The sequence below is a fragment of the Oryctolagus cuniculus genome, chromosome 19 (genome assembly GCF_964237555.1).
Source record: "Oryctolagus cuniculus chromosome 19, mOryCun1.1, whole genome shotgun sequence".
NCBI lineage: Eukaryota > Metazoa > Chordata > Mammalia > Lagomorpha > Leporidae > Oryctolagus > Oryctolagus cuniculus.
This window is the reverse complement of record NC_091450.1, coordinates 40,830,739-40,848,079: the sequence shown is the minus strand read 5'-3', so window position 1 is coordinate 40,848,079 and position 17,341 is coordinate 40,830,739. Positions and strand designations below refer to the sequence as shown.

Here is a 17,341-nt window from a genome sequence, read left to right as displayed (position 1 = left end):
TGTTGACTAAGTTTAAGACATTTCCAGTGAGGATGTTGATGTGCACCTGCACATGTGTTTCCCGGCTGAAGGGCAAATGTTAAAATGTGTCAGTGATCACCTGGGAAACTTCCGATGCTGACAGCCACCAGACTGTCACATGGCCAAGAAAATTCTCCTTGTGTAGCAAGTATACCACCCCACCCCCACCCGAAATACTCAGACCCCAGCGTCACCCGCTTCCCTGGTTCACAAAGACCTCCAAGTGACGTAACTAGAAAATTCAGTTCCCAGTGGTTTAAGACTTGAAGGCTTCCGATCAGGTCTGGGGTCTTTGCCTTGTCTCTGGGTCCTCCCTCTCACCACACCTGCCTTTGCTTGCTCCCTCTCACTGTTTTCACAGTGAACCTGTGACCCCGGCAAAGGGCGCGCAGGCTGGGCTCTGGGTGCCCGGAGCACTGCTGTCGTCACTGGGCCCGGGGACAGCCTGCTGCCTTGCTCTGTGGCTCTGCGCCTTGTGCTTGCTGCTGTCAGCATCAGGAAGGGCAGCAGCGCCGGGTTCTTCTGCCTCCCCTGCAGCAGGAGCAGTGCCTGTGCAGGCGCCTTCCCTCCTCCAGGGAGCAGGGCTTGGCGTCGCCGACTCTCCCTTGCTGACATCTTAAGTACTCAGTGTTGTCTTCATCACAAGGCACAGACTCGTTGCTTCCGATGTCCCTGTGAAGGAGATCGCTGCGACCTGCAGCGACTTTCCCCCTTCTAGAATGCACTCCCTCTCTGTGACCAGGTTTTACAAGTGAGTCAGTCCACTCCCACAGCCTGGCCTGCGATGAGGCTTCCCCCGCAAGGGTTCTTATCACCAACAGCTCCTGGAGATTGTACTCTACTTCAGTCAGTATTCCCAGAATTCATAGCTCCTCTGGATGTGCCTTTCCAAAGTCATTGAGGAACGTAGACGAGTTGGTGAAGTCCTTGGTAAGAATGGGAGTACAGTTGGGGAAGCCAGCGTGTACTCAGCAGTTAGGTCACAGGGCAGTGCATGCGTTGCCTAGACCAGCCTCACAGCAGTCTGAGCAGTGATGGTCAGTGTGGACCCGAGAGGGCAGGAGGCCCTGCAGGACTTGAGCTACTGTCTCAGACTTCAGTAGGCACACACTGCTACCTGTGGAGCGTCCAGGCCGAGCCTTAGGATCCCCTCTGGCATCTGGCCTGGGCAAGAGGCCTTGTCTGCACAAGCAGCCTCCTCTCTTCAGGGAGGCCAGACTGGGTCCTCACTCAGTAGCAGAGGGGTCCCAAGAGGTATCAAGCCCCTGTGGGAGTCATGCTTGCTGATGCCTCATTGGCCAAAGCAAGTCACGTGGCCAGACCACACTTTGATGTGGTTAGGGACCACCCAGGCCGGGAATCTGGGAGCCATGATTCATCAGAGGCCGATGCAGTAAAGATCTGCATGAGTCTGTGGGTGCAGCGGCTCACCTGTGGGCAGTGGGGGGCCGTCAAGTGCTCTGGAGCAGAGGAGTAACCCAGTGAAACCATCTCGTAAGGAAGTTACCGGGCTGAAGGAGGTAGATAAAACTGGAGTGATGAAAGTGTTGACCATGAAAACAGAAAAAATAGGCTTGATTCCTTAAAACAATAAATGATAGAAAATATCTTAATGTTTTCACAAAGGAGGGCAAAATCATGAAAACATTTTATTCTTTATCCTGAACAAATTATATAATTTTATTTTAATCTACTTTATCACAAAAGCATAGATGTTTTATAGGACCGAAGGGTATTGCGTGGTTTCAAATGCAGGTCAACAGTTAATGAAAAATTTCAATTTAATGTGTGGAGGCAAACCAAACATTTTGTTCAAATATTGTGTAATCTTACATGCCGTCCTCCCACTAGTTTGCTCCTCAGCTTATCAGTGCTTTGCAATTTAAAATCTTGGTCCTAAAATATTACATCTATTAACTTGACAGTGTACTGGCTACACACCTTGTCTTTAGCTGGAGTCACCTTTCGTTTAGCGGTAGCTCAGACCAGAGTCAATAAGCACCATGATTTAAAGCCAAGGAAGTGCAGTGCCTTAGCTGACTCACCACCGACCTTGGCACGTCCCAAAGTGTGTCCAGTCTGCCCTCTTAGCGAGAGGGGCTGATGGATAGGTTAGCCGAGCAGTGACTTGAAAAGTCCGCGTACGTGCCTACCGTTGCTGTTCTTTTTACAGGCGTTCTTCAGGTTACCCTTGGTCTTAGAGTAGCGTGGCAGAATGTGGTGTTCCCTTTTCGTGTATACGTATTCAGTGAAAGCTGTGTCTTTTACAATTCTTTTAAACTCTGTAATAAGTCCCAAAATAACCTGCCATACAAACCTACAGTACCTTGAGCTCTGAGTCTGTACATGGGTCAATTCTGTGCCCCTTCCCCCAGTGCTTGTTTTTTAAAATCCACCTTTAAAAACAATGCCCCTTATAAACTGAGGCAAAAACAGCTGGGGTGGCCTGTGGTTTTCCTGTCAGTGAAAGGAAGGGGCTGGACAAGGAGCTCTTAGTCTCCACAAGCGGTGGTCTCCAGAGCTATAGGAAAAACTGATTTCTACTTGTGAATCCAATCTTTGAATAAAAAAAAATGAATTATTTTCTCCAAAATCACATGGACCAGGCCAGGTCTTGTAGAAAAGCTGGCTTGTTCAGTTCCAGTGATGTCCTCAAACCGAGCTTGTGGTAAAGCGGAGGAGGCCAGTGGTCTGAGCAGCCGCCTCCTGTCCGCTCAGGGCTTCCCCTGTAGGGTGTTCTGTAGATGAGCGGCATTGGTTCAGAAAGGAGGGCGCGTGGTTGTTGTTTAGTCTTCAGAATTGGGTAAAGGGGGAAATACCATCTTTAAGATAATTGGAACTCATATAGCAAAAACAAATATTTCCTAAACTATACCAAAAAGGGAGGGAAAAAGTAGAATATTTGGTTATTTCAGAAAATTCTATTTTTTGAAGAAGAATTTTATTTCAAATACCATAAAATTTTCCTAGCCATAGATCTGTTTAGTTGCTTGTGATTCAGAATGGCCCTTTCGGTAGAAAGGGTAAAATGCCGTCCCAGGCCCAGGTCCCTGGACCACGCCCTCACGAGTCCCCCTGAATAGTGGGCTGCATGGGTGGCTGAGTTCCCAGCCTGATTCCAGGCTTGGGGGCACGTTCCCTCTGGAGCCGGCCTCGGGAGACTGCAGTACCTTCTGGACGTGGCACCTGCTGCTGGAAGAGTCCCCGTCGCTGGTCTGCGGTGAGAATCCATGGGCTATCCTGTGGGTGGCACAAGGGCTGCCTTCTGAGAGCCACACCTGCCGCAGCCCAAGGCTTCCTGCAGCCAGAAGGGATTAAGGGATGTTTGGGGGAAAAAAAAAAAAAACTCCACGTCACTTCCTCCTGTCCCTGTTAAAGTGTTGATTTTGTGTTGCTTTCCCATCTAGCTATGATCCTGGCAGGAAAAGCCTACTACGATGGAGTGGCCAAGATTGGTGAAATTGCCACTGGGTCCCCTGTGTCGACTGAGCTGGGTGAGTTGACCATCTGTTATGCAGAACCCCAATTGCTATCCCACAAACCCTGATGAGAATGCGTGCAGTGGCCCCAGTCCAGGATGGAGAGGAGAGCAAGCCCAGCACTCTGTGGTTTGAGTTCCCAATGGTCTATGTCCACGGAGGCTTCGTCGGAGGGCAGGCCGGGGGCCTTCCAGACTTGGCCTCTTGACTCTTCTAGGAACTCCAGCCTCTGCCTTTTGCCCATCGCCTCTGGTCCCTGGAGCCCCAGGGAGCCTTGACCTACATTCATCACCAGGGGTGGGGGGAGTGAGGCCTGCAGCCCATGGCACGAGTTGCTCCTGTGACTCACCTGGTGGAAAACCCAGCTCCTTTACGTTTCCCTCTTGGCTCTCGCAGCGTCCACAGTTGCCTTCGGTTGTGATTTTTCCGGTTTTGCTGGTATGAATCGTTCTCCTGTGCAGGAGCAGGGCAGCCACACCCTGGGCAGCACTGGCAGCAGAGGAAGCTGGTTTCTATTTACACAGCCACTTCTCTGCTGCCATCCCTGTGGGGAGGGCAGAGTCCACAAATCGCCCCTCGTCTGTACAACTTTGGAATATGTTTACGAATATGTACGAAGGGTAAAATTGCTGGGGTAATGTGAAAGGCTCAGAGAGCCAGAGGAAAGAGCCGGTACAGTTGTGTTTAAAGGAAAGTGCGCTCTTCTGTTAAAAGGTGGGGAGGGGAGGCGGAGGAGAAGCACGCATCACCATCACCACGTGGAGGTTCTGGTAATTCTCACCGTTTCAGGTCCACTTGGCCGGGAAACTCCACTGACCCGTCCAGGGGCAGCACGGGGCGGGGCTGGGCTCTGGCGCAGAGCTGACCTGTGCTCTCATTCGTGTTCTCGGACAGCTCTGTACTGACCAAAGGCAGAACATATGCCTGAAGTTACTCTAGTGAGAAAGTCAGTCCTCCCTTGTAACCGAATCAGCTGCACGCAAGGAGAGTTTTGAAACCCTGGCTTGTGCTCCATGTGTGACCTGGTGAGCTGTGTTGCAAGCTCAATCAGTTGAAAGAAGTACAGACTGCCTTCTGTTGATAGAGCCGATAGCAGACCTTAGGGCCTGGGGGGAGGAGTCGCGATGATCATAGGGTTCCCAAAATAGGACTACATTAAAAAGAAACAACCTATTTGTGTCAGGATCGGGGGGAAAAATGTGCTCCTTCCATTAAAACATATGGTGCTGATTCACTGTTGCCCGGTTTGCCTTCTCCGTGTTTTATGGGGTTTGCCGCTGTTTAAATAAGACTCTGTTCCACACCTTACTTTATTCAGCTGTGAGTCCACGAAGTTGAGTCAGGTGTTTCCATGGCAACGGTGTTGTCATAAACAGAAGCTTAAAACTCCCTGGTGAGCTGACTGTGTTACTCTGGGAAGCCCCCGTGTGGGTGCCGCTAGTGTTCAGAGTGAATGGGAGCGACTTCTACTTCGGGTTTCTCACGATCTCATAGTTACTGATGTTCTCTTCTACCGCTAGTCGGTGATAACATGCTACCTCACTAAGGCTTGCTTTTGTAGGCCTTGTATACTTCTTTGATTTCCCTAGTTTTTATTTTGCTGCTAAACTTTTAGACTAAAATAACACCTTGCAGGGCTGGCATTGTGGCACAGCAGGTCAAGCTGCTGCTTGCGAAGTCAGCGTTCCATATCAGAGCGCTGGTGTGAGTCCCGGCTACTCCACTTCTGATCCAGCTCCCTGCCCATGCTCCTGGGAAAGCAGTGGAAATGAGCCACGTGCTTGAGCCCCTGCACCCACGTGGGAGACCCGGGTGGAGTTCCCTGGCTCCTAACTTGAGCCTGGCTATTGCGGTCTGTGGGGAGTAAACCAGGAGATGGAAGATTCTCTGTCTCTGCCTCTCCTTCTCTGTTGCTCTGCCTTTCAAATAAATAAGTCTGTAAAATAACACCCTGTGTCTGTTTCAAGTCCCTCTGTAGGATAGTAGTGGACAATTCATAGGAAGAAAAAAAAATAACAAAGATAGATTGTACCTTTCTCATTTTCCAAGGCATAGTTACTGCCTCTTGATAGTAGTATTTGTAACTTAGTTATAAAATGTACTTACATTATTAATTTTGTATAAAACTGAAGAGATATTACTGTGTATATGTATATAAAATCATAAGTTTCAAAATTTTCACAGGTCTTGCAGTTGGCTTCTGTTAGTAAGGCTGCAGCAGAACTGTTGCTGATTTTTAGCTTTAGATATTTCCATTTAATTTATTTACTTAGGAGGTGGAAATTCCCATTCCCTAGTTCACTCCCCAAATGCCCACAGTTGGCCAGACTGAAGCCAGGAGCCTGGAACTCAGTGTGAATCTCCCACATGGGTGGCAGGGACCCAAGTACTTGAGCCATTGCCTGTTGCCTCACAGGGTACACGCTTAGCAGGAAGCTGGAATCAGGAGCAGAGCCGGACTCAAACCTAGGCACTGCCATATGGCATGCGGGTGTCCCAGACAAGGTCTTAATTGCTAGGCCAAGCGCCTACCCCCCAGTGTTTGCATTCAGATACCCATCCTGCATCATCTTATCCATTGCTATGTTCACATTGCTGTGTGAGCAATTCAGGATGCTTTTGCCCAAAAGTAACATAATACTTGACTAGTACTGAGTTAAGCTCTCCTCATGCTTCCTATTCCTTGTTAGGCCGGGAGTAGGGAGTTCCCAGGTAGGTAATCCTCACTAAGGACCCAGGTTCCTTTTTTCTGCTTCTTTTCATTTCCTCTTGGTTCCAGAGCAGCTGCCAACCTAGTGATCACATCTTTCTTCCTGCTTCCAAAGGCGTCATCTTCCTAGATGTGCCCGTTTACAAAGGAGGAAACCTTTGCCCAGAGCACTAGCACACAGTCCCTCGTGTCCCCTGGCCCCATTTAGATCACATGGCCGGACCCCAGCTGCCAGGAAGGCGTCTCTGGCACGATCGGCCAAAGAATGCGGGGGAGGAGAGGGCACAGCTGCCGGGACCTCGCCTGAGGACAGCCCCCGCGTCAGGCGGCTGTGGCATTGAAGGCCGGGTTGCAGCAACTTCAGTGAAAGGGAAGGGCCTCCACAAATGTCCTCGATGCAGCTGTCCGCAGCGTGCACGGGATGCCTCTGCATTTTGCATGTGTCTGGTGGGAGCATTTTTTTCTCCCATGTGGGCTGGTGCGTGATTCTGGAAAACAGGTGGACACTTCAAACTCTGTCGTTTCTCTGGGAAAAGAAAAGTCTCTGTGCTCCTCTAGAACCTGAAAATGAATTCTTTAACATTTTTACAACAGCTTAATTGACATACTGTTCACATAGAATTCACTGATAAAGTGTGAACTTTGTTCCCTTTAGTATATTCACCAAGCTGTGCAAGAACCCTAGAAGGGGTCACGGGAGAGGAAGAGCACGGGACTCCCCCCGTGGGGATCTTGTCAGGAAGGGGATGAAAGGTCACAGTCGGTGTCCAAGCAGGGCCAGCGGTGTGGTGGTGGCGGTCAGCAGGCCCCGTGGAAGGGGTGGTTTCACCTGGGACCTGGCCGTGAATGCCAGTGGTACTGGAAGTCAGGGAGGGGTCACGTCCACTCAGCCTCTGTGCTGCCGTGCTTCCACAGAGAAACGCGGGTCTTGTGAGGTGTCCACTGCTGCCAAGTGCCTTCTCCACACTTGTTTCTTCTGCGGCCACCCCTGAGTGGAATTTTACCCCGCGATCTTCGGGGCGCAGCGTTGCCTTGTGGGAAGGGTTGCTAGGCCCTGAGGGAACTCTTGGTGATGGCCTCCGCAGGCAGCTGCCTTGGGTCGTGGGTCCCTGGCAATGTTCCTCAGAGCCAGGGTTGGTGTGGCAGGGGCGTCTGTGCAGGATCCTGGACCGAGAATGGTCAGGCCAGGCCACATTTTACTTCCCCTACTGCCTGGCACTCAAGGTGCTCAGTGCTATGTTGCTGCTGTCAACTTGTGGTGTGACCTTGGGCAGCACTTCCCCTGGATGAGTGGGCTGGCCACACCCTGCGGGTTGTCGGAGATGAAATGAGGCCAGGTGCCCGTGGCTTCCCGCCCAGGCGAGGCCATGAGGAGGCTTCTCCGCTGCCATTTCACGGACTCCCCAACATTTGAGAACTCAGTAAAGCAGCACCAGTTTTCCTCACTGACCTTCTTGCCATGAAGTGGACAGTCCAGCTCTGTAAGAGCATCTGTTTCCTTCCTTGATGATTTGTGAGCCGGTTCCTCGGCTCTGCCCATGGTATCTTCGTTCCCCATTTCATTAACCACTCCTGTTCCCTTTGTTTTCTCCCTCCATCTTTGTGATCACTAGTGCTCCTTCCATGGTACACTTAGCTCATTAGTACTGAATACAGGCAGTCCCCGTTCTGCACAGTAATGGGACCGTAAAGATGGCTGTGTGGGTTGAAACCATGCCGTCATCTTAATATTCCGTAGGAAAAATTGGCTATTGTTCCACAACTCATAAAAATGTTGCCAGCAGCATTTGCTATTTGTGTGGGGAAATGAAGAACTGGTAAAACTGACATTTATGTAGCATGCTGTGAAGCATTAGAAGAACATAGAGAATTCCAGTTCTTATTTCTAACAGATTTGTCAAGAGTGGTTTCAGCAGTGCTTGCCACTGCCTTGTGACCTCCCGAGTGAGCCTCTCTCCATGCCTTAGCGAATCATGGTGGTCCTCTCTGCCTCTCCGTCAGAGTCCGAGGAGGAGCCCTCGGTTTCTCTCACAAGTTCGTGGCAGATTCCCACACCCGTGTAAGTGTCCTCCCGTGGCAGTGTCTGGTGTCCTCCGCTTCCACTCAGTTCTCAGAGCCTGGAGCAGCAGACGGTCCCCCGAGGAGAGGACCTGGTCCCAGATGGCCCCTTCTTCAGACGCCGACCGAAGAGGTTGTCACCTGTACTCCTGTCCAAGGGGCTGTATCAGGACTCCCTTCCCCCTCCTCGGGCTTCACTGATTTGCTAGCGCAGCTCAGGAACTCAGGAAACACTTCTGACGCGTGTGGGTTTGTGAGGCAGGATGTTACGAGGGTACACGGGAAGAGCTACACAGGGCATGGTTGTGTGGGAAGGAGCCAGGAGCCCACTCCGGGAGCCTCCTTGTGTTCCAGGCTCTCCGCACACCACATCTTTTAGGTTCTGCGAAAGCTTGCCTGTTGGGCGTGACAGATTATATTACTGGCCTCCCCTAGTGGGGATGGGGCTGAACCTTCTGGTCCACAGGCAGCCAGCCCCTGCCTTAGGCACTCACTGGTTATACAGAAAGACGTCATCGCCTTGGGGAGTGAGGTTCCGAGGGGTTCAGGAGCTGTGGTGTCCAAAAACAGGACAGACATCAAATGTGTTTCACAACCTCACAGTCAGCTTCTAGCATTTTACCTTTTGTGGTCTCAGTGTTGTGGTAGCTGGCAGGAGCAGTCCTCTAGCCTTGGTCCTGGTCAGGATTGTCTTGGCCTTGCTGAGACTTTTGACTTTCCACGTATTTTAGAATCAGCTGGTCAGTTTGCTGAAAGAAATCTCCGGGGATTTTCACCAGGGACGCATTGACTTCACAGCTGAGTTGACAGAGAGCTGACGTCTTGACAGTGTTGACTATTCAATACCATGGCGGCGGTTGTGTCCTTTGATTTAGTTGAGGCTTCATTTCTGTCAGCACTACTTTGTATTTTTCCTTTTAGAGACCCTTTTTATTATTATTATTATTGTGTGCTTTTTTTGTCCTGTTAAAATTTTAAGGATTTATTTGCAAAGGCAGAGTGATAGAGAAATCTTCCATCTGCTGGTTCTCCCCTAAATGGCCAGAGGTGGGCCAGGCTGAAACTCCATCCTGGTCCCCCATGTGGGTGGCAGGGGCCCAGGTCCTGGGGCCATCACCCGCTGCCTTCCTAGGCATATCGGCCGGAAGCTGGGTCAGAGGCAGAGTAGGTGGGACGTGAACTGGCACTGAGCATGTGGGATGCCAGCCTCACAAGCAGCACCTTAGCCTGTTGCACCATGATGCCAGCCCTCATAAATGGTACCTTAAAGTTATTTTCAGGGCCAGTGCTGTGGCGCAGCGAGTTAAAGCCATGGCCTGCAGTGCCCGCATCCCATATGGGCACCATTTCAAGTCCCAGCTGCTCTACCCAGCTCCCTGCTAATGCACCTGGGAAAGCAGTGGAGGATGGCCCAGGTCCTTGGGCCCCTGCACCTATGTAGGAGACCTGGAAGAAGTTCATGGCTTTGCATTGGCTCAGCTCTGGCTGTTATGGCCATTTGGGGAGTGAACCAGCAGGTGGAAGACCTCTCTCTCTGTCTTTACCTCTCTCTGTAACTTGTAAATAAATAAATCTTTAAAAAAAAGTCCCTTTAAGTTTTGATTTTAACATATTTTTATAACAAATTACAATTCACATATAAATTCACCAATTTAAATTGTAAAGTTCAATGTTTAGTGCATTCATGATGTTGTGCATTTACTGCCACAAAGTTAGAATGTTGTCATCAACCCCTGTACCCGTCAGCTGTCACTTCTTACTTAACCCCACCCCCAGCTGTGTGCAATGATCAATACACTCTATGTAAAAATTTTTTTGTTTGAAAGAGTGACAGGGAGAGAAAGAGATCAAGAGATCATCCGTCCACTGGTTCACTCCTCAAATGCCTTCAGCCGCTGGGGCTGAGGCTGAGCCAGGCCGAAGCCAGAAACCCAGAACTCATCCAGGTCTCCCGCGTGTGTGACGAGTCCAGTCAAGCACTTGAGGCATCCTCTGCCACCTTCCCAGTCACGTTAGCAGGAAGCTGAATGGAGAAAGTAGAGCAGCTGGGACTTAACACCAGTGCCACAGTATGAGAGGCGGACACTCCAAGCAACACCTTAACCCACTGTGCCCCAGTGCCAGTTAGTGTACTTCCTGTAGGTTTGGTTATGCTCATATATGGGATCATACACTATACGGTGCCTTGTGCTGGTTTCCTTCCCTTGATGTAGGGATTTCACGTTTCATTTATGTCATCTGTATCAATATTCCATTTCCACTTAGGGTGACTAATACTGCATAGATAGGCAGCATTTTGCTCACACACCTATCAGCTGCAGGATATTTGGGTGGTTTCCACCTTTCCATCTATTAAAAATAGATGTTGCTGTGGGCGTGTGTGTACATATGCAGTTTTCCCTCACTTGGATACGTCCTCTGGAGTGGTTCTGCTGCCTGTGTGATGACTTTAAATTGAACCCTTTGAAGAACTGCCAGACTGTTTTCGGCATGGCTGCACCATATTCCCTACCCGCCAGCAGAGTATGAAGCTCTGGTTTCCCCACATTCTTGTCCATACTTGTTGTCGTCCATTTGGGGTTTGCTTTATTCTCTGTCGTAGCCGTCATGGTGAGTGTGAAGTAATGTCTCACTCGGTTTTCATTCGCATTTCCCTAATGACTAATGAAGTTGAACAACATCTTTTCGTATTCTTACTTGTCATCTACCAGTCATCCTCGGAAAAATGTCTCTTCACCTGCTCTGCCCATTTTCATTCAGTTATTTTTGTTTTTGTTAGAGTTTGCAAACTGGCTTTAAAGGTTTTTTTTCTTCTTTTGTCATTTATACAGTAATTGCGGTGTTTGTTCTTGACCTAATCCTGCGGATGCTGTCACTGTATCTCTTCTCATTCATGAAGGATTCTTTCTATAAGGGTTCGATTGTCTTTTAGTTCTATTTTATGGTGGATGTGTTGCTCTCTTTCATCGAGGGACAGTATAAAAGTTTTGGCATTGAGAGCTGATGCAGCATAGTGGTTTAAGCTGCCGCCTGTCGTGCTGACATCCCATGTAGGAACTGCTCCACTTCTGATGCAGCTCCCTGCTAATGCACCTAGGAAAGCAGCAGAAGATGGTCCAAGTACTTAGACCCCTGCACTCAGTGGGGACACATATGAAGCTCCTGGCTTTGGCCTGGCTGAGCTCAGGTCATTGCAGCCATCTGGGGAGTGAACCAGTAGATGGAAGATCTGTCTCTCCTGCTCTCTGTCTGTAACTCTGCCTTTCAAATCAATAAAGTAAATCTTTAAGAAATAAAGTTTTGCTGTTGAAAGTCACCAGGGCCAGCGCCATGGCTCACTCAGTTAATCCTCCACTTGCGCCGCCAGCATCCCATATGGGTGCCGGGTACAAGCCCTGGTTGCTCCTCTTCCAGTCCAGCTCTCTGCTGTGGCCCAGGAGGGCAGTGGAGGATGGTCCAAGTCCTTGGGCCCTGCACCTGCATGGGAGACCAGGAGGAAGCTCTTGGCTCCTGGCTTCAGATCGGCGCAGCGTGCTGGCCGTAGCGGCCATTTGGGGAGTGAACCAACGGAAGGAAGACCTTTCTCTGTCTGTCTCTCTCTCACTGTCTATAACTCTACCTGTCAAATAAATAAAAAAGTAAAGAAAGTCACCAAAAAATGGAGAAATGTCAAATACTGGGGACACTTCACTGATAATACAGTTCACTTCTCATAGAGACATGAGAGACATGTAAAATACGCTGTTTACAAGGTTTTCTAATTATCTAAAACTTAAGGAAGAATGATAGGTATAAATCATCTATAAATTTGCCAGGCATACCTTTCACCCCCCGCCCCCCAGAACTTGATTCATGATCATTTTTTCCTTTTTTTTTATTTTAAGTTTTATTTATTTTTTTGAAAGAGTTACACAGAGAGATCCTTCATCCACTGGTTCACTCCCCAGATGGCCGCAATAACCAGGACTGGGCCAGACCAAAGCCAGGAGCTTTGTCCAGGTTTCCCACATGGGTGACAGGAGACCAAACATTTGTGCCATTCTCTGCTGCTTTCCCAGGCACATTAGTAGGGAACTGGATTGGAAGTGGAGCAGCCAGGCCTCAAACTGGCACCCGTATGGGATGCCAGTGTGGCAGGTCAACCTGCTACACCACTCAATCTTTCTTTAATGAAAATAAAAGGTCCTTTATGAATAGTCTTCTGTTACACGGACTATTCAGAACATGTATCATTGCTTTTCTCCAGCTGTATTTAAAAGTGATAGAAAAATATTGATGAGTTAAAGGAAATTCCCGAATGAATGAAAATGAAAAGCATTTTCATACGAAAGGATCTCAAATTATTTGAAGCATGTTTTGAAGTCTCTTTCAAATTAATTTTGCCAGAATAATCTTTTTATCAGTTGCATCTTTTTTGAATGTTTATTTGCTGATTTTCTTGTGAAAGAAAATCTTCTTCTGGAAGACAAGCCAACAGAGATCTTCGATCCACTGGTTCACTCCCAAATAGTTGCAACAGTAACTGGATCAGGCAAATGTCTGATCAGGCGAATGTCAGGAGCCCCGAACTTCACCCAGGTCTCCACGTGGGTGGCAAGGGCCCAAGTACTTGTGCCATCACCTGCTGTCTTCCAGGCTGTGCATTAGCAGGAAGCTGTATTGGAAGCAGAGCAGGTAATCCTCCACCTGCGGCACCGGCACTTGAATCCCATGTGGAATGTGGGCGTCCCAAGCAGCATCTCAGCCACTGAGCTCAGTGACAGCCCTGATGAACTGGCCGTTTGCAGGCCCTTAGCTGGAAGGCAGAGGTTTTCAGTGCCATTCAGTTGCTTAGAAGTAGCTGATCATGTGGATTTGCAATCCTTTTCTCCAAAGAAGTGGTTTCTTCCTACCACCTCTCTGAGTGTCCAAGGGTAGCGGATATTAGCAGGATCCCAGTGACCATGCTGGTGTAGGAACCTCAGGTCCTTAACCAACCAACTTTGTGGGAAGAAACAGACAAGTGAAAACCAAACCCAGAGCCCTGTAGGAGGGATTTGGCAGGTAAGTGATTTTTTTTTTTTTTTAAGATTTATTTATTTATTTGAAAGTCAGAGTTAAACAGAGAGAGGAGAGGCAGAGATAGAGAGAGGGAGAGGTCTTCCATCCAGTGGTTCACTTCCCAATTGGCCGCAACAGCTGGAGCTGCCCTAATCTGAAGCCAGGAGCCAGGAGCTTTCTCCAGATCTCCCGTGCAGGTGCAGGGGCCCAAGAACTTGGGCCATCTTGTACTGCTGTTGCAGGCCATAGCAGAGAGCTGGATGGGAAGTGGAGCAGCCAGGTTTTGAACCAGCACCCATATGGGATGCCGCCGCATCAGGCGAGGGTGTTAACCCGCTGCTCAACAGCGCCGGCCCCAGGGAAGAGATCTTAAACCACATGTTTAATTGTAAAATAAAAAGTCATAGAGTCAAATTCATGTGACCCCCTCACTGTCCCTGGCCGCACACAGAGGTTCTGTCTCACGTGGAGACATGTGACCCCCTCACTGTCCCTGGCCGCACACACAGAGGTTCTGTCTCACGTGGAGACGTGTGACCCCCTCACTGTCCCTGGCCGCACACAGAGGTTCTGTCTCACGTGGAGACGTGTGACCCCCTCACTGTCCCTGGCCGCACACACAGAGGTTCTGTCTCACGTGGTTCCTCTTGGGGCAGCACACTGACCTTGCAGAGCTCGCTCCAGAGGAAGCTGCATTTGGAGTCAACTCTAGTTTTGTCCCTAAATCAAACAACATTTATTTTTAAAACTTAGAAAATATTGAAAAGGTTGGAAGAGAAAACAGAGGTGGTCACTAAACATACTTTGGCAGAAATATCTGAAAGAATCTTTGAATCATTCTCTTCATCTTTAAAGCAGAGAAAAACTAAAATTCTTCTCACTTATTTCTCAAGAAATAACAAGTCTTTGGGGAATTTATAAATTTCTCTGAATTCCTTACAGCTCAGCACTAAATAGGTATGGGCTCTGTCCCACTGGAGTCAGCTATTACATTATTTTATTTTATGAGACTGTTTGGGTTGGTTTCTTAAAGTCCATCACAGGACTTAGAAAATCATAGGCTTTCTTTTCTGTTGACAGGATGTAGATAGATTGTGAAACTTTTATATATATATATATATATATATATATATATATAAATGTATGTATGTATCAGAATTTTGTCTTGATACTTAGAATTCAACTGGACAGTCTTCAGTCTTTAAATGAAGAACTAAAAAAATTTTTTCTGAAGTTTTTTTTTTTTTTTGACAGGTAGAGTTAGACACTGAGAGAGAGCCAGATAGAAAGGTCTTCCTTCCATTGGTTCACCCCCTTAAATGGCCGCTACAGCCGGCGCTGCACCAATCCAAAGCCAGGAGCCAGGTGCTTCTCCTGGTCTCCCATGGGGTGCAGGGCCCAAGCACTTGGGCCATCCTCCACTGCCTTCCCGGGCCGCAGCAGAGAGCTGGACTGGAAGAGGAGCAACCGGGACAGAATCCAGCACTCCAACCGGGACTAGAACCCGGGGTGCCGGCACCGCAGGCAGAGGATTAGCCAAGTGAGCCGCGGCGCTGGCCTTTCTGAAGTATTTTTTAAGAAACGTTATTAACTCACCAAAAAAAAAAGTACAGATATATTCTTAATGTCTGGATAAAAATTAAATAATGCCAGAGTGGGTGAGAACTGCTAGGCCAGAGCTCTTGGTTTTATAGGTTACGCTCGCTTTAAAAGAGATAAAAATCCTTCCCACAAATACAGGGGATTTCAGGGTACCTTGTTGCCTACTTCCTTTACACAGTGCCTGCTGTGTGCCAGGCTGCTGTAGCACCTCATAATTTCTCACTCCTGTGATCCCGCCACAGCCCTGTGGGGCAGTGCTGTTAATTCTACTTCTGTTTCTCAGGTAGGGAACCTGGGTTTGAAGAGAGTATGTGATTGCCAAGGTCACCCAGCTGCTTAATGGCTGGTCATTGGTCCCCGGCAGCCTGACAGCTCTGTGGCCTAATGTGACTATTTAATTTATTGTATGTCAAAGAGATAAGCTCCCCTAACATATTTATCTTGTGGCAGTCAGATTATCCTGGCCATGATGCCTCAGCCACATAAGGGATGGTGTGAAGTATTAGCAAAGCAGCGTATAGTCTGAGGCCTGGGTAAGGTCTGTCTTGCCGTTTTCTTCCAAGTCAAGACTTCAGAGCTGCACTTGGGAGCACTAATGGCCGTGTGTGCCAGCTCTCCTGTGCAGCTTCACAGTGACGTCGGCAAAAGTTGCCTCCTGGAATTGGCCGCGTGATGGATGCCGTCAGCTCTGGTAGGTGACTTCTCTTAGTTCAGTTTGTTGGTGGCCATGTCTCACTCCAGCATTTCTTTATCCTTTTTGGTGCAGGAAAGACCTTAACTATAATAATTGTAGAGAGAGGCTTTAAACATATAAATATATAGCTTATAAAGTGTGTATAAGCATGTACCATAAAAACCTATGTTTCACATAGGCCTATGGTATAAATATGTGTAAGTTCTTGAAGTGTTCGGGTGTTCCGTGTTGTTACTTGTACTTGTCCATAGAGTTGTAAGAAAAGCGTTCCTTCTCTCACTTTAAGTAACCGTGTGTCCACGGGCTGTTCCATGACTGCAGAAGACTCCACGCGTGACCACTGAGTCAGCACATCAGGGCTGGTCCACAGAACGCTGCGTGCTTTCAGGTTTCCTGGTAGGCACCACCCAGGTGCAGATTGGAAACCCCATTGCCCACTTTGACTGTACTTTATTATACTTGCTCATTCTCTTAAATCTTCTAAGTGTGTTTTTCTAAAGATTTATTTATTTTGAAAGGAAAAGACAGAAAGACCTTCGATCCGCTGGTTCATTTCCCGGGTGGCCTCAAATGAACCAGCTAGGTCTGGTGCAGGTCGAAGCCAGGAGCCCAGAGCTCTAGCTGGGTCTCCCACATGGGTGGCAGGAACTCAGACACTTGGAGCATTCTGTGCTGCTTTCCCAGGCAGGTTAGCAGGGACCTGGATCAGAGGAGAGCATCTGGGGCTCCAGCTGGTGCCTGATGCAGGATGCCACTGTCACAGGATGCAGCCTAACTCAGTGCACCACATCGCCAGCCCCTGGATCTTTGAAGTTTTGGAGTGTGTGAACAGAAAAGTATGTTGTTTAAACTCAGTGTTTACAGTCACTCAAATTAGTCTTATTTTTTTTTCCTCGAAGAATGTGTCCTGGCAACTCGAGGGGAGGGTGTAGGCCTCCTTGTTCTCAGGGCCCTCGGCCATAGCCGTCACACAGGACGACTGGCCCGGGCAGTGCCTCGGCTGCTGCTCCATCCTTGTTCACAAGAGCTGCTCGCAGAGGTCCTCCTGCAGATGGATCCTCCTGCAGATGGATGTGCGGTTCTTACTCTGTTCCTGCTCTGTGCTAGGTCTGAAATGAAAGGTCAGCAACAAAAGCATTCAGTTCTAACACACAGGTGGTGAGGAGGGAGGTTAGGGCAGCCCAGGAACAGGTGGCTCTGGTCACGTGCACAGGAAATAGCCGTGGGGCATGGTCCCTGTGGCAGGGCGGATCAGGGGACTCAACAAAGGCAGATGCGGTCAGGATTAGGACCTGAGCTGGGTCTGGCCCAGCCGCCCTAGATACACTCTCATCCATGCCGTGATGGTGGGTGGTGGTTCCCATGGGGCCTGATGTGGATTCCCCACTAGTGCAGGTGGTGTCTGAGGGCTTGGAGCCTTCAGCCACGTGGGAGTGAATGTCTTTCCTCCAGATCTCATTCTGTTGGAGATGACTTAATGAGATGAGTAAAAGAAGGATGCCAACAAGCACACGGCAAGACGCTCAACACCCCAGGCACCAGGGAGGTGCAGACCAGAACCCGGAGACAACTCCTTTGCCCCAGTCGGGCAGCCATAATGAAAAGAGATAATCAGAGCGTAGGTGAAGAGGCAGAGCAGCTGGAGCAGTTGCAGGTTGCTGGTGGGAGTGCAGAGTGGCTGCTGGTTGCCTGCAGGTAAAACCAGAGTTAGCATGCGGCCCACTCAGGAGGAAAGTG

At 49.0% G+C, this 17,341-nt stretch overlaps 1 protein-coding gene and 1 long non-coding RNA gene across 4 annotated transcripts in view; one reads left to right on the top strand and one right to left on the bottom strand.

Moving 5' to 3' along the window:
• The window catches only part of BAIAP2L1 (BAR/IMD domain containing adaptor protein 2 like 1), an 87,892-nt gene that overhangs the window by 26,906 nt on the left and 43,645 nt on the right, over positions 1 to 17,341 (top strand). Inside the window, exon 3 of the mRNA XM_051839015.2 lies at positions 3,429 to 3,515. Coding sequence (XP_051694975.1) covers positions 3,429 to 3,515 — 87 coding nt within the window. The remainder of the gene's footprint in view (positions 1 to 3,428; positions 3,516 to 17,341) is intronic.
• Positions 291 to 6,340, bottom strand: LOC103345880 (uncharacterized). Of its 3 annotated transcripts, none has more exons than XR_007916490.2 (4): positions 4,671 to 6,340; positions 4,282 to 4,396; positions 3,850 to 4,044; positions 291 to 3,319 (listed from the first exon to the last, which is right to left on the bottom strand). It is a non-coding gene; the product is annotated as an uncharacterized lncRNA (long non-coding RNA). The 3 variants fall into 3 exon arrangements; XR_011384543.1 differs by having other exon boundaries at positions 4,805 to 6,340; XR_007916489.2 differs by having other exon boundaries at positions 4,282 to 6,340.